Source organism: Dermacentor albipictus, chromosome 1 (assembly GCF_038994185.2).
Source record: "Dermacentor albipictus isolate Rhodes 1998 colony chromosome 1, USDA_Dalb.pri_finalv2, whole genome shotgun sequence".
Lineage (NCBI taxonomy): Eukaryota > Metazoa > Arthropoda > Arachnida > Ixodida > Ixodidae > Dermacentor > Dermacentor albipictus.
The window spans coordinates 116256612-116273553 of record NC_091821.1 but is presented as its reverse complement, the minus strand read 5'-3'; the positions used below and the strand labels follow the sequence as shown (position 1 = coordinate 116273553).

Below are 16942 nucleotides of genomic sequence, written 5' to 3'. Positions count from 1 at the left end.
CATATACTTATGCTTATGTATAAGCTGAAACTATAAATGTTAAAAGAGTGCTTACAGACTGTTTAGTTTTTCTTTAACGAGGCCCTGAAACATTTCTTGAGCATAGAAAAAAAAAGTTGCAGATCTGTTAACGGGGCTTCTGTGAACATGTCCGCCACATATTAATGCACTGCATGCAGCAGGGTATTTACAATCTTCTGTTAAAAGCAGTGAACAAATGCTTGCGCGTCTGCAGTGTCATACCTAAGCCAGTTGGCTGACCCAACGCTATCGACTGATATTGTGATTGCGAAAACGTTCTCAGTAATACATAATTGTTAATTTTGAGTTAAATAAATGAAAAATACAGTAATTGCTCATTATAACGAAGTCAGCAGGATAGTGAAAAAATTCGTTATAAGCAATAATTCGATATAAGTGACCACTCGAGAAAAGCTAAAGCAGTTGAGCTTTAATTGAGCCACAACTGCGAGGAAGTCAAAATACAATGTATTCAGTGAAGCAAAACTTTATTCAGGTGCAAAAAAGGCAGTGAGCTTTGACCGTTTCAAGTTCTTACCGGGTGGAAGCAACCCCTGCTCTATTTTGATCAAGCATTGCGCGAAGCTGTGGTCACTGCTCATGCATTCACCCTTATTTCGCAGCAGGCATAGGTACTCCTGCGCCTGCACCATAGTTGGCACTTCGTGTGGCTCTTCGTTTGCCTGCTCTTCGTCCTCGTTGGGGCCACCAACAGTGTCAATTATCTCTGCATCCGTCGCTGGGGCGACCAGGGGAGCAGCAGCGTCAGCCAACGCGAATGTCTTGAAGTTGCCTTCTACCTCTTGGCCAGCAATTTTATGAACAGCCTCGTGCAGATCACTGCAAGTCTGGTCATCGTCAGGCTGGTCATCTTCAGTATCGCTGACGACATCGCAGGAAATGCTGGCGTGTGCAAAGCAGTTGGCAACCTTCAAAGGTGCGAGTTCTTTCCATGAAAAGTTCAGCAAATGGATTGCACCATGCAAATCAGTGTTGTACCTCTTGCTGGCGTCATACGCTGTGAGCATGTGCTGCTAAAGAGCCTTGCGCTACAGCTTCCGAGTGGTCTCAATGATGCCCTGATCCATCGGTTGCAGCACCATGGTTGTGATTGCAGGCAAAAATTCCACAGTGATCGCTTTGAGGTTGTCGATCTTCCCGTGGCTCGGACAATTGTCGATTATGAAAAGCACTTGCTGATTCTTTGCTTCGAACTGTCTATCCAGAGGGTGCACATAGTCTTCAAAAATAGCAGCAGTCATCCATGCTCGCATGTTACTTCTGTAGATGCATTCCATGGGAATAGTTGCATTTTGGAAGCACCGCGACTTCTTCCCCTTATTATCAAAAAGGGAAGCTTGTCCTCACCTGTTGCATTGGCACCATACAGCACCATGACATGCTCCTTGGTCTGTTTTCCTCTAAATGAGGATCCGCCAGCGGTAGTGAATGTGTGATTTGGTCGAATCTTGAAGAAAAATGCAGCCTTATCTAGGGTGTAGATGTCTTTGTCTTCATACTTTTCAAGTAGAGCTTGGAGCCGATGTTGGCGCCATACGTCCAAACTGTCACAGTTCACGGCTGTGCTTTTGCCAACAATCGACTTCGAGGTCACGCCTTGTCATTTCTTGAACCGCTCAAGCTCTTGAACAGCTCAAGCCAGCCATTACTGCACTTGAAATCTTTATGGCCCATTTGGAGGGCGAGAGCTTTGGCTTTTGCAGTAAGTGCAGGTCCATGTACGGGGAGATTCGCACTCCTGGCATTCATCAGCCACTGTAGAAGTGCGCCTTCCACTTTGGGGTATTTCGAATTGCGATTCCTCTTTCTCTTCGCCAAGAAGCTCTTTTCAAAGCTACCCACCACAGCTTCCTTGTTTTTCAATACAGTTGATAAAGTAGACGGCGGTATGCTGAATTCCTTTGCGATGTCACTGTTCTGCAGGCCGCCCTTTTCCACTTTTATCAGCAGAACTTTCTGCTCCAAAGTCAGACACTTTCGCCTGGAGACTGACGGAGCCATTTATCACCGTAGAAAACAAAACCACATGTGAGGCACACCTAACGAAGCACTCCGAATAACACACAATCACATGGCCTACAGCACGGACCCAATTGCATGCGTTGTCGGTGCTCAAGTCACTGAATGCGGTGGGCAACACACAAGGCAGAAGCTTCAAAATGTCAGGGCATCTTGCTTTCCGACGGTTGCAATGGCAGGCTTGGCATCAGCTTCACATGTAGCGGAACAAAGGTGATCGGAGTTGTGGAGACCAGGAAACAGGAACCATGCAAGGGCACTCGTTGGTGGAAGATTGTGCTTGGGAGGGTAGGCTGGAAGAAGCAGCTTTGGAGGAGCAGCGACGTCAAAACTGGCAGTGAGGAGCCGAGGAGTTGGCATGAAAGCGCGTGAGAGGAGTGACTGCCATTCAAACAGCTTGCAGACTGGAGAGCGAATGAGGAGGGGAAGGCATTGGCTGCTTTTGTAGGGGAGGCCATGGAAGACTATGAGCGCCGCAAATGCTGTGGCTTGAGTCTGAGGTTGTGTTTGTTGTGCTCAAAATTTGTTTAGCCGCCCATTGTGGGTACGCAGTGCGATCGTGAAAACTGAACAATTTTGCAGTAGAGGCTTTGCATGATCACTGGGCAATTTTTTCCTGAAGTGTGCAGCCGTGAAGTTTGCAAAACAAGAGTTTTTTGACTCACCGTTGACGACGACACTGTGCTAATTCTATGGTTCGAGTGTCGGTGTTCGTGCACCATTGCGTCCACACCATAGGCAAATGTCTAGGAACAAAATTCAATGACTCTTCCACGCATTTAGACCGTTTGTCTAAAGTTGGATGACGCTAGTCGTGCATGACTGGCTCGAGAAAATCGCCAGGGAAACGCCAGCTTGCGTAGACCTGCCATGTTGACGGCCTGACTCGCCGCTGGTGACGCTTTGATTTTTTGTGTTTTCGGCGAGTTATCGGTCAATTTGCACCGTCAAAAGTGCAACAAAGCTAGAGTGGGTGTTTTATTGCGATGCAGGCCAATTATGGCGAGCGGCGAGCAAGTTTCTTGGCCAGCTTCCCCAAAGTTGTTTTTCCGTTTTGTTAACGTAGCTCCTCACATCAAACATGGCACTTATAATCGGAGGGACACTTCTTTTGTACTTTTCAGCACGTTTCAGCGCCAGAAGTGCTCTTTAGAGTGGTAAAACTTTGCTCATCGAGCGCACCCCATGGAATGCTACAGCGCAAGTATGGCCGCCGTCTTTTGGCCACTTTTCGGCATCCAAGAGACCACGGTTTTCTGGCATCACAAAGCGTCAGGAAAGCTTTATTTTCGTGCGGATTCTATTGCGTGGGAGACCAGCGATCCGATTGCAACCGTGATTGACAGTTCGGGCGCGCTGCACCATGGAATCTGACAAGCTTCCTTTTGCTCCGCAGTAAACAGCTGAGAGCACTCAGCACTTGCCTGGTACCCATTACTAGGTGGCCATTGGTCGTGGGTTTGGCACTTTTGTGGCCTGTTCTGTGCCTGCAGGAGACTAATTCGTCAGCGGTATTAATTTGACACTGCATGCGCTCGGTGGTGGCGGCCCCTTTGCACCTCCGCTCGCCACTTTGCTCTAAGTTGGTCAAGCTCTTCGTGTGCTTCGTGTAATGCGGCTTAAAATGCATGCGTTTGGGTCGGGACCAGAAGAAATTTAGAATAAAGCAATATTTCGAGTAAAGCGATTTCGTTATAATGAAGGATTGCTGTATATATGTTGGTGACCACAAAAAGACAGAAAAATAATTTCATGTTAAACTTCACACTGCGTGTAGCTGCGTCAGCTGTGTGTGGCCTTTGAGAAGGCAGCGCCGTGCTGCATAGCATGGTCTACTGTGGCTGCCACGAGGTGCCGCAACAAGACCTTTCTTCACCGCAACACTCTACTTTTGGCGGGGGCCTTTGCCCTCTTGCTTCTCCGCTGTGTAGCTTATAGCACACTAGCGGAGACAAAAAGAGAGAAAGCGGGGTATTGGTGCGTTCACTCCACTTATAGTTGAAGGGTTCGAAAAATTATTGCGGCATGCGGTTTGTGGGACAACATAGTTTAATAGTGAAGCCATTCTATGATGAGAAAATTGTTTCAGGGCCTCTTTAATAGCTGTCGATCTAGTGATCACAGTATGAAGCCTCAAGTCATCTATCATGCTCATTTAAACATACAAACAAATAAACTAGATGAATTGAGCCTTCATATTGTTGTCATCTAGCATGTAAACAATAATTAGGTATGAAATCCTGTAAATCGATTACTTTAATATGCATACGCCAAGTGCATTGTGACTGTTTATCGAAGATGACATCACAGCAATCAGAGGTGGTGACAATGTGTTTGTAGACCACTGCTGTGGACACCATAAATTATTTAGGAGCTAAAAGAAAAATATAAAAGAAAGGTGCTCCAGCCCGTGACATGGACACCAGTCAGACCAATGATTTGGATGCAGTCAGCGCCATGAATCTTTTGTCAAAAGCTGAACGCACATTGTATGCAGGGTAGGAGGAGCCACCAGGAACATAGAATAGGCAAAGGGGATGGTCTATGTCTTCAGTATGGCAACTGTGGAGACCCTTTTATCAAGGGTCTAGGCAAAAAAGGACTGACTTTGTAGTGCAGGTTAGTGCTGCGTGGCTTTTGGTGGCAATGTGGGATCTAAGCCAATACATCAGGCTCACTGTTGCGCACGTCAATGATTTGTGATGCCTCACAATTGCCACCTGTAACAGCTGTGATGTCACCTTCAGCATCCATCCAGATGTGCCTTTCCATCTAGCTGGATGTACTTACATCCAGTGGGATGTACTTGATGTGTGTTTTGAATTGTCTCATTTAAAGATGATATATTTATGTTTAATGCACTGTATGTATGTATTGATTTCTGGGTAGACAATTATCTAAGCATACCAAAAAAGAGACAGAAATTTGGTGCCAGTACGCCTTCAAGAGTGAGCAAAATTGAGAACTTTTTAAACGGCATGATTCTATCAATGGAGTTTTTGAATGAAACACGATTTTGTTATACCTGTTGAAAGTAGGCAGGAGAAAAGGCACTTTCATGGCAGTAGGTTGTCTTATTGACAAGCTGCTCAGTCATATGAGATGATGGAACCACAGAAATACTAGTCAAGACATAGCAATGGGCTATGTACCCGAGCTGAAGCTTGCTTCTTCTCCCCTCCCAGAATGTACAAACATATTGACCTTGTACAGACACATTCTTTACCTTGTCCTGCCCTTCTCCCTGATAGTTGGACATAATGTCATGCACTCTCCTCCCCACACTCAGATTGCTGGCTTTGTGATTGATCCTAATAGATGCATAACCTGTCAGCAGTATGTAGGTATGTAAAAATGCAAAACTGCAAAATATGGTACAATACAATGGAAGCTTGCTTTGTGCATTTGAGCTTCTTCTCCTGAGATGTTACAACTTGCCAGATGTCATCGCAAATTCTATGCCTCAAGCTTGGAACAATCCTTTTGTCTTGTTTATACATTAGGAGGCTCTGCTGAGTTCATGTTCTTATCATCATCAGCATCAGTACCTCTGATCCCTGGAATCAAGGGTGCACATTTACAAAACTTTGCATTTCAAATTTTACTAATTTCATTTTTCAGTGGAAATACGAATGCTTTACCTCTTTTGTAGTGGCAGGGAAATATCGTAGGCAGCATGGTCATGGCTGCAAATAATTATGTATTGCCGTTTCTTTTGCAGGGCCACCAATCCTTCAGAATTTCAAGTAGAATTTTTTGTTAATGACCTGAGCAAGAGAACTGCCTCAACTTTTGAAAAATTGGGAAGGTAATGAAATCTTTTATGTTCAAAATGTTGTAAATTGGCTTTCTTACAGGTCTAAAGTGCCCCAAACAAGATGACAAACCTTATGTAGGCAGCACTGCTGAATGTGATAATCATGTGCCATGGCCTGAAGAAGGGTCACACAAGGGGAGCTGCATGGATAGTGTTACCATTCCACATGCTGTAGTCATGTTGGCTGGGTCAAATATCTGGGTCATCTTGGCTGGGTCAAATATCTGTGAAGAAGCCTCCTTGTAGTATTTTGCATAAAGCCTATTTCACTCATTACATGCATATTGCAGAACCCACACATTGAATTCGTAGATGTGTTACTTATCATAGAAAACATCTTTTAAAGGGTTCATAATATGGCTGAATAATGTTGCAAACAAAAAGATGTGCTGAGGCAGCACTTCCCAAAAAGCCATGTACTCTTTGCTTCTCCAGAGTGATATGAAGAACAGGAAAGAGTCAGCATCTTGGTATCGGGGAGCAATACCATGGAAATTTTCCACTCTGCACTTTGTACTGAAGTAGATTCTGGTGCAATTGTACTTATAATAATCTGGACTAAAATACATGCACTGAGATTGGGACCACCAAAAATGAGTAAAGCGATTTCATTATAATGAGGGATTTCTGTATCTCAGCAAAGCATTGGAGGTGCTAGTTCGTTCAGGTTGTTTCCCTAACAGTGACAGAAACACAAGTACAGAGCGAAAAAGTCCTTTGTTCTTTTATACCTGTGTTTCTGTCGCTTTTGTTCCTTGTCTGCTATATTATTCAGTGTGCTTTAATAAACATTTTTCTGATTTAGACTTTTCTATGATTGAAAAATAAGAATAACTGCTTAAATGAAAGGTGTGTCGAAGATATAGTATTGGTGGTAAATGCAAGGTCAGGTTTTGCCACAGATTGTTGCCTTCACTTTTTCCTTGTTAGAATGACATTTGTTCATCGCGTCTGGTTTTGTGCATTACAAGCAGTTTCTGAATTACTTTTCAGCTTTGAGTACAAGCAAAATGCTGAGATTCAGTTCATGACAAAGAAGGTAACCTTTCTCTTTTTCTTTTTTCTATCTTGATGAAATGTGCATATCAAGCTTTAAATGCATGTTATAATTCTGGGTGGCCAAAATGAGTTTGGAGCTCTCCACTACAGCTTCTCTCATAGCCCCTGTGTTGATGTGGAATGCTAAAATCAATCAATCAATCAATCAATCAATCAATCAATCAATCAATCAATCAATCAATCAATCAATCAATCAATCAATCAATCAATCAATCAATCAATCAAATCGGAGCCAAATTAGTCTTCTCTTTCTTCTTTTAGAAAAAAAATTGCAGTAAAACATAGATGATGCCGCTTAATAATGTGGCCCTTGAGGCTTTAAAAGCAAAGAGTGTGACATAAGTTCATAACACATAAGGGTCAGAGACATAAATGTTTCTTTCAGAGGCAAATAAATTTGGTGCCTCTAACCTGCTAAATATTTTTGTCTGCTTAGCATGCCCAAATTGTTATTAATGGTGTAGTTTGAAACAAAAGAAAGTTTGGCCCTGGGTAACTTAGTCCTGTTGCTGCTGTTGCACCAAACTGTGCCGCCTCTGTTGTGGCATTCGAAGGATACAGGAGAACCGCTTGGGAAGTATGAGAGCATATGGTGTGACTTTCTTTTATTAGGCAGTTAGTTGTTAGGTTTGGTGCATTAGAAAATTAATTTTGAATTATATTTGCAGTATGATTGTGAAAATAGGTCCAGTGCACATTTTATGTGTGAAATTTTAAGGACTGTGACATCATGTTATATTTGGATGGATTCTTTAGAACTAATAATGCAAGATCAAAAGCTAAAATCGGCACGACTGCAGCGTTGTCCAGCTCCACAGATGAATGTCTTTCTGATGTTTACTTACCTTCAGGGTTCTTCAGTCAGTCACCACCAATGTTCTTCAATCATATCAGTTACAAAACTTTGTTTAAATATTCAGACATGATCCAGGTATTCATCTGCAAATGAGTGTTGATTGATTGATGTGTGACCAGTGAGTAGCAAAATAAAACTTTGCTTCAGTATGTCATCACCTATCGCCTGCAAGAGTACTCAAAAAGGTAGAGCTGGCTGAAGAAAGATGCTGATTGAAAATGCTTTTAATTTAGCTTTTTTTCTTCTTAATCCTGTTAAAAAAGGTGTTTTTTTAGTAAATTTTGTTTACTCCACAGTAGCATAATCTGGGCCCTCCTCGGGTAACCTATGAGATAGATTCGAGAAACAAATTGCCTTGTACAGTCCACAACTTCTGCAAACATCAGCAAATTATAGAATTCAGTGCTGAGCGATATAGTAATGATAAAAGTAACCTTATAATTTTCAGCACTTTAGTACTGAAAAAGTTTGCTTTTTTGTACGGTGTTCTCCTCTAAAAGTAAATTTCATTGACTTTAGATTGTTGCACCTAACTCTTGTCTCACATTTTCACCATTGTCATTGCACTCATTGGTAGTGGCGTCGTTCCCAGTTAATACATGGTGCCGCTACGACATCAGTAATGTTATTTACCCGCCATGGTTGTGTACTCGTTTTGGTGTTGCACTGAAAAGTGAGAGGGTGCAAGATCAAAGCCTAGCCGTGGTGGCTGCATTGCGATGGGGGTGAAATGCAAAGACGCATGTATCGGGCATTGGGTGCACATCAAAGAACCCAAAGTGGTCAAAAATACGGAGTCCCTTACTTGAGGTCTCATAATCATACTGTGGCTTTAGTATGTAAAGCCCATAATTAATAAAAAATTACGATAGTTCTGAGTTATGTTTCATTAGACCTTGCTGCAGCTGTCCGAATTCTTTTTTTACTGGTCTTGAAAACGGACACAGTTACTGTTTCTATTTTTATTTTGCAAAGTGATGTTTAACAATAGTAACCATGTTGCTGAAGCCTTTTTTGCTTTTTTTTTGGTGGCACTGATTAAGTTATGATTCCTGAAGGAGTCTTTGTCTGGCTGACAGCCATTGTGTTTTGTGTACTGTTATAATAAGAACAAATGGTAAGGGGGTTTCAATAAGTTGTACGCAAAGGTAGGTGTTCTTTTCAGCAAAATTGTAGGCTCAGTGCTGCATGGAACATTTTGCTTAAGTTTTCTTGACAGCATTATCTAGCCACTAAAAAAAATAGTTCGTTTAAAAGCTGAGGTAGTTGTTGATATCTTGTTCAATCGATTGTTGAACACTTTGAAAGGTGCATCGTGGCCGCATTTTTATGGGGGTGAAATGCGAAAACACCCGCACATTAAAAAACCCCAGGTGTCCAAATTTACGAAGTCCCCCACTACGGCGTGCCTCATAATTAGATCATGGTTCTGGCATGTAAAACCCCATAATTTGATTTTTTTTTTTCCTTTAAAGGTGTGTCAATTTTCCTTAAAATTTTTACATCTGCATTTTGCAGTTGTGTATGAGACTGTCATTGCCAGTTCCTAATTGGGTCATCTTGTGGTTTCTACCTTGTGCACTTGCACATTTAAGCATTAATGTATGTAAGTTGCAATTAAATTTAAGAGAACTAAAAAAGTGTGTGCTAGATTGTGCTGGCATTTTTTTTTTTTCATTTGCAGATTCCAACTGATGGTCTAGTTTTGCGTGGGTGGTACAGTGCCATCACTCTTGCTGTGTATGGCATCATCAACAAGGTCACACGAGAACCGGCATCGCCTCCACCACCTCCTCCTCCTCAAGCAGCCTTGCCAACAAAGAGTGAGTGATTGTGTTCTCCTGCTGCTGAGTATATGTGCTGTGTGAATTGAACTGATGCAGTTTTTTATTAATGGTTTGTGCAAAGTGGTGGCAAAGTGAATGCTGGAGCAGGAATCATGAATTTTCATTTAAATAGTGCCTTAATAATGTGTACATTTCTGAGAAAAGTGAATTAGTAAATGGATGTTGAATGCTAAAACTTTTTTTTTTGATAACAGTAAAATATAGGAAATAAACTATGACCCCCAGTTTTCTTTCTATTCTGACTGCTACAGCATTTAAAGAAAATAGGCAGTTTTAGTTTTGAAAGTTGATCACAATACATTTTATCTGGCTTTGGTAAATACAGCATAATAATAAGAGTCTGCCGCCAGCTTCCAAAAGCTGGATTCCTGCTATCCATTTTGGTCTCACGTGACAGCACTCTTTCGTCTGCTATTGCAGATGTGTGGTAGCGTTGGCATCATAGAGAGCGTGCAAGTGTAAATTACATTATTGGGCCCTTCTTTTGAGCTACATCAGCTGCATCCTCTGGAAACATTTTGGGAACACGTGTGTAATTACAGATTACTAAAACCAAGACATTTCAAGATTCACTGTGCACTTTGCACACTTTGGTAGAAGGACATTATATATTAGTCATCTGAAATTGCAATGCTGTTTGTGCAATTGGGGCTTTGAAAAGTAGAGGAACACCATAGAAAAAGAGAGTAAGAAGCACCTATGCCAGCATTCAAGAGCGCACACTTGTGTAAAGGTACACTAAAGGGAAAGATGATTTGAGCTGTGTTAGTAAATTACCCTTCTACAATACCAAAAAAGCCACTCTTACTGCGTGAAGACGCTTGGTACGCCAGAAAAGACACAAAAACGAAAGGCAGGTGGCGCTGCTGCCTTGAAATTTCCATACCAGCTTGCCTGGACGTCATGGATTTTGGCATTGTCTGCGTGGGCCTAGTTAAATGTTTATCTATAAAAATTCACTACTTGTATTGTAAAAGAGCCAAAGACTGAATTTAGCAAGTTTCAAGAACTTTTACTGTGCCACAATGGCCGAAATGCAAAAAAATGCTTTGCATTCGTGGCAGCACACTGACATACCAGCGTTGAGGTTCTAGTGTTAAATTCAAAAATAAAATGTCCGTTTTCTCTTTTAATAGTCAACCTATCACCGCCAAGTCAATGCAAGTAGAGTTATTCAAGAATAATTTGTCAATCTGAACTGATTCAGTGTTTTTCATGAGTGTCCCTTTAAGTTTGCCGGCTATCTTCCTTTGCATCGGCATGTTAGACAGTCACTATGATTTATCATTACTTACAGCCTACAAGTGGCAGGTGAAAGATACTGTAGCCTAAATACAATATTCATTAATTGATCGTGTTCATAAATATTGCTTGTTCATTAGCTGCCATTTACATATCTTGTTATGGATATTTTCTTCTGCCTTCTTTACATGCCTATGCTGCATGGCTTACCTGCAGTAAATTACATAAGCATGAATTCAGGAGCCACGATGTGTTATAAAGATTGCAATGACTTTGTAAAAACAAACATGCTACAAAGAGCTTAATGAAAGAACAGTGTGGTGACTTCCAAGAACAGCAGTTAAGTACCATGCAGGTCTACTCCGATTGTCTGTGTTTCTCTCTTTCATCCTACTCATGCATCAACGATTTGTCTCAATGGCATACTCATGCTTGAAACGTTTCCTTTTGGGGGATAAACTTGCATGTGATGCCTTGTGGAAAGTAATGATCTTCAAAGCTTGATTAGTGTGTATTACATCATATTTATGTGACTGCTTAGTGTGATACTTGGCAAATTATCTTAATTTCTGCAAAACTGTCTTTGTCTCCTTTCCAATATATGCTGTATTTTAGTCATCATTTCATTTATTCATTTAAAGGCCAATTGTGATGAAATTTCAATTTGGCTAAATTGGTAATAGATGAGTAGTCTATATGATTGAAGCAATCTTAGTAAAGTTGCAGGGCTGGTTATTTTATTTTTTTATTGGTAGCCTTTAAACAGCATATTGTTAAATGACGTGTGCACCTAGTGGTTAGCGGATATGATGTGAGAGCCAGCACATCGTCATCAAGATTTTTCAGCTCACTGCAGGCATCCGTGGGTACCACAAAGACTGGTCGTGCCTGAGGAGCCGCACATTCTCGGTCATCCATCACTTCTGGTGACCAACAATTGTGGCATTTTTTCAGTTTCAGTATCAAAAATGTCTATTTTTGTGGAACTTTTCATAACACAAGCACTTGTATTTCAACCATAAAATTTTGCATGGAGGTTGCTCTATATCTACTTTATCTGAAACGGCTTTTCATGCCGCCCAAACTTCGTTGCACTTGGCCTTTAATGGTTTCTGCCTGCAGCAAGTGCACAAATATGAGTGCACGGGTGTTCTCTTTAAACATGATTTGTCATAGTCTAAATCTATTGATTTAACCTTCACCAAAATGCTTTCGCATGTTGGTTACATGCAATAAGCACCTAAGGCTACCATACTGCTTACTTAGAAAACCCTAGTATATCTTATCATAGAATATGCTTGTGTCATTTGGAATCCTTTCTTGGGTATCATGATAGTTCCTTGAAATTGGACATCATGATGGCAAAATCGGTTCAGAAGAGCCAGTCATTTTGTGACTAAGTGACAGAACAACGAACCAAGAGCGAACAATATGGACAAGTAGTAACAAACTGACCTTACTTTGTCACATGTGGCAAAATTTGTATTTATTTATTTATTCTTTGTACATCGCTGTGAGGGCATTATTGTAGACTGGCTCTTTACAAAACTGCACATTCAAATCTTGTATGAAATAAGAAAACTGTCAACATTATGAGGAATAGAACAAATTGAAAAATGTGCACATACGAATGAACCAACAGGAATTTAGCAAAAGTTCAAAAGCTGGCAAGAATAATAACATAGATACAAAATAACATGAACAACAAATGAAATAAGTGAACTAGCATGTTTGTCAAAAATAAAATAAAATAAAATAATAAAAAACAAAGTCTTGTTTACAATTGTGAAACATTGCATACCCACTGTGTGGATAATCAGTGAAGCTGCTACCATCAGACTTCGTAGCAGCATCCAGCAACCTGTCTATTCGAGTATGGTGTGTAGAAAAAACAAAGTTTTAAAATATGGACGTTTGATGGGAAATTTTTCAAATTTTTCTAGAGTGGTCCCTTTACAATACATACATGGGCAGCGTTAGGTAAATCTGCATTGATACCAACTCAGTGCTAATAAATCACACTTAACATTGGCAAACAAAGTGTGATGATGCATGAGGGTGTCCCATGATAGAGAATATTTCAAGGCAGTGACACTGATGTTATGTTAGTAGGAATTGATGACAAAACAGGCAGCCCGATTTTGGATGCATTCTATGCAGTCAACAAGTGTTTTGTTATCCATATCCCATGTAGCAGAAGCATACTTTAAGATGTACGTTGTTCGTGTAGAGAGCATTTCTAAAATTTCTCAAAAGACTATTGAATACATGGCCAGTCTTCAGAGTAATGTGGGCACCACGTTTGTTACATGTTAGGTTAGATGAAAAGACTCCCAGATATTTTACATCATTGGCCATTGCAATTAGATTTGAGTGTAAGGTGTAATCTTTCTCAATATTTAGAAGGTTTCTGCTAAAAGGAATGTAGTTACGTTTAGACACATAAAGACACATTTGCCATCTGGGGCACCATACTAATATATGGTCAAGATTTTGTAAGTTAGTAGTGTCCTTTGGACTGAGTATTTCTCTATACAAAATGCAATCACCAGTGCATAACCTTTTTCTTTTTATTTGATATCTGTTTCTATGTCGTTTATGCAAAATCAGAAATAGCAGTGGGCCTAACACAGCCCTGAGGGGCAACTGAAGTAACGAGACCAGGTTAGATTGTGATCCTTTATTCGCAACCTTTACTGCAGGCGAGTGTCACGTAGGCCAACACTCTTTAATTGAGAAAGCAGTGCGGCATGAGGTCTAAAGCTTTTTTGAACTCTCGCAAGATGCAGTTTACGTGTTTCCCCGAGTCAGATTATGATAAAATATTGTGTAAGCTCAACTGGTTGTGTAATGCAAGAATAGCCCAATGTGAACCTTATTTTATTCATTTCAGAGGCTTACAGTTGAGGCAAAAAAATAGGATACAACTTTCTAATGGTAGTCTAATGGAAACACTTATTTGGTTATTTCTTATCATGTCCTGCAGGTTTCTGATGTCTTAGTCTTGAACTGATAAATATATTTGTTAATTTGCTTCAGTGAATTAATTACACGAAATGTCTGAGACAAAAACAGGTACTAGTAGCAACACAAAGTTGATTCCATTCATGCATATCCTTCGACTATAAATTTTTTGGTGTTAACAACACCTAGTTAGGGCACCTTGTGAAAACTTCGCAGCGTCTCTGTGGATATGGGAATAATTCAAGTTTTGAATTTGAAGGAAGAATTTCTTGCTTGAATAATTTGATTTGACTTTTGATTGCCTAGTAGTACTTGAAGCATGAATTTTTTAACTACTAAAAAGTACATCCTGCCACTGCAACTTCTAGCAGCTACACAAAGTCATGTTGCAAACCTCTCAAGTTGTGGCTGAAAATAGCACTATAGCAGCATTCAAATATAATACATTAAAGGGGCCCTACAACACTTTTCTAACATGGTAAATAAATCATACTAGACGCGAGACAAAGCTGAAGTGAACAACTGAGCCCAAGATGCAGCAGAGAACATGTAATGTACCACTTAAAAATTCCTGCAGCTTCGTTAAACCCCTACTGTCTGAACTGCACTTGATTATGCAATGGTGCCCTTAAATGACTACAGTCAACTTCTGTTAATTCAACCCTGACGGGACTGATGAAATGGATGAATTATCCGGTGTGTCAAATTAAACAAGATGCAGCAAAAATGCCAGAACATACCGCTCATTTATTTGGCAGTATTTGCCAGATCCTAACAAACCCTCGAATCAAATCAAATGCACACCCACGTTTTGTGTGTCCAATGTAGAAAACACATTGAAATCACATTAAAGCACTTAAACAAAGTCAAAATCTAACACACACTCTATTATTTAGCAAGAAAAATGGTAAAGGGTGTAATACATGTTGCACAATGGTGATCAGTTTCCAAAAGTCATTTTCGCCGCAATACATCCATGTTAAATGGTAAAGCAAATGAAAGTCGCTAAGGTGGCATAACGCATGTAATTTTCAGCCCACTTTGCCTGAAAAAAAAGAAAGAAAGAAAGAAGAAAAGAAAAAAGTGCATGCCAGAATTGGGTAAATACCATAGTCAGACATTGTGAACTGCGGTTATTGCTTGAAAATCATTCTAGGGCATGCTGAAAATAGGCGTCTTCAACAGGAGGGGACTTTTGTTCAATGCCTTCATTGTCCCCTAAGCTCTGCCGAGACAGACATTGTTACTTAAGAGGTTGCTATTGGGGTCACCATAGGGATCAGGCGCATGCATGCTGACTGGTCAAGTTCTAAGTATTTGTTGAAGGCCAACTTTTAGATCGAAATAACGGAAGTTTGGGCTCATAGAAATGCATGGGCACCAGCTGAGATCTTCGATTGGGATCGAATTAATTGAGAAGTCGAATTAACCGCAGTGAATTACCAGAAGTACCAGAAGTATTGGCTGAATTTGTGAAAAATGTCACAATTAATAATTACTTTAACAGAGGCCAGAAGAACATCTCCAATTCTGACACTGTTCATATTACTTCACATATTTAAAAATTACGAAATCCCATTGCATCCAAAGTCTCAATAAAAAAGTTTGCTTTGTACTTCCGGCTCCTCTGCAGTGCAAGGTCATGCCATTGTTGAAATCTTGCTAACTTCCTCTGCAATGTTCATCTGCATGCTGGAGTGTGTGCTTACCTTTTTGTGTGGAATTTCTTTTCATCTAGACTCACCTGAATGCAAGCAGAGCTGTCAACATTCAGTCTTTGCTTGAAAGTTGCATTTGTCATGTTTGCAGTTCTTGAAGATGTGTGGAATGCACTTCACAAACTGCGTTGCTTGAAATAAACAGGAAACTGTGGCACTGTTCTGCGGTTTTTGGCCGCAAAGGCAGCATCAGTGATTCGAATGGATTATATATTGTTATCCTGTTATCCTTCCTGGTCCTTTTTGTTACTGTGGTGATGGTGGCCTTTAACTGAAGCTTGCAAGCAGCACTTGCATCTTGTATAGCCTGAACTTGTTGCCGTGTACTCTTAGTGTACACCTGTAGCACAAGAAGCCATGTGCTCATTCACCAGTGTGCTTGAAGGGAAACAAGTGTACAGCACTGGCAATTCACCATGCAGCAGGTTCTTGTGAAGCACCAGGCATGTTTTTTTTCCTGGCAAAAAAAAAAAAGACATCACTGCACTTGTTTCTGTAATGTACTGGAGCAGAAGTTATTGTGAGATAATCCCTCAATGTCCCACTGGCAGCTATAACCATTACATAATTGTTAATCATTGCAGCACTTTGCTACACCTTTCCTTTACACATGATCCTTCGCAGAGCTCAGCTTTTGCAATAAATTCTTTATTCCACTCCCTTCCTTGTGCTTGCGCACAAATGCACGCAAACATATATGCAGACAGCAGCTGCAGCAGACAATCTACATTCTCAGGCAGAAAGCGACATTGTTTTGAACAGTTCCCTGTTTATCGCGTTTGTGTTTTCATTTTTCTATGTGTAAATAGATTACTATGCATAAGTATGCTATTATAAAGAATGTTAGTGCACTGGTGTGTGTGAATGCTTCAGGTAGCCAGAAGCAGTTAATACATTCTTGTAATGTGAATATTTTTCATGGAATTCTGAAATCTTCCCTATACGCCATTCCTTGATAAAAAAAAAAAAGATCAATGGAACATTTTACACAGAAGTCTTGTAGTGTTAGTGGCACATCCAACTCATGCCAGCTGCCTGCACTATCGGTGTGCAGCCTCTCAGAATGGACAAAATGTCGGTGTCCTTTGATGTGAGGGCCTTGCGACTGGGGTCAGTCTTGTACATTGGGGCCTGGTGCCATAGGACAACCTCCACTTTTTTCTGCATGGTGAAGCTTTGCCGCATCCTTGTGTTCCTGCTTCGGGACAAAAGGCAAAATGACAGGAACGAGAAGAAAGGGGGTTAACCGAGGGGCCCTATTTTTATTAATCATATTATGAGAAGCCAACGAGCAAAGACACCAAGGACAGCATAGGGGAAATTACTTGTACTTACTAATTAACTTAACGAAATGATGAATTAATATTAATGAAAGTGG

The 16942-nt window shown here is 40.6% G+C and overlaps 1 protein-coding gene across 5 annotated transcripts in view; it reads left to right on the top strand.

Annotated features, from left to right (window-relative positions):
* vir (VIR_N domain-containing protein) overlaps positions 1-16942 on the top strand; it is a 338801-nt gene that overhangs the window by 9023 nt on the left and 312836 nt on the right. For all 5 annotated transcript variants that reach the window (XM_065439604.1, XM_065439605.1, XM_065439603.1 and 2 more), the window contains exons 3-5: positions 5783-5869; positions 6872-6917; positions 9478-9616. In XM_065439604.1, the coding sequence (XP_065295676.1) occupies positions 5783-5869; positions 6872-6917; positions 9478-9616 (272 nt within the window). The remainder of the gene's footprint in view (positions 1-5782; positions 5870-6871; positions 6918-9477; positions 9617-16942) is intronic.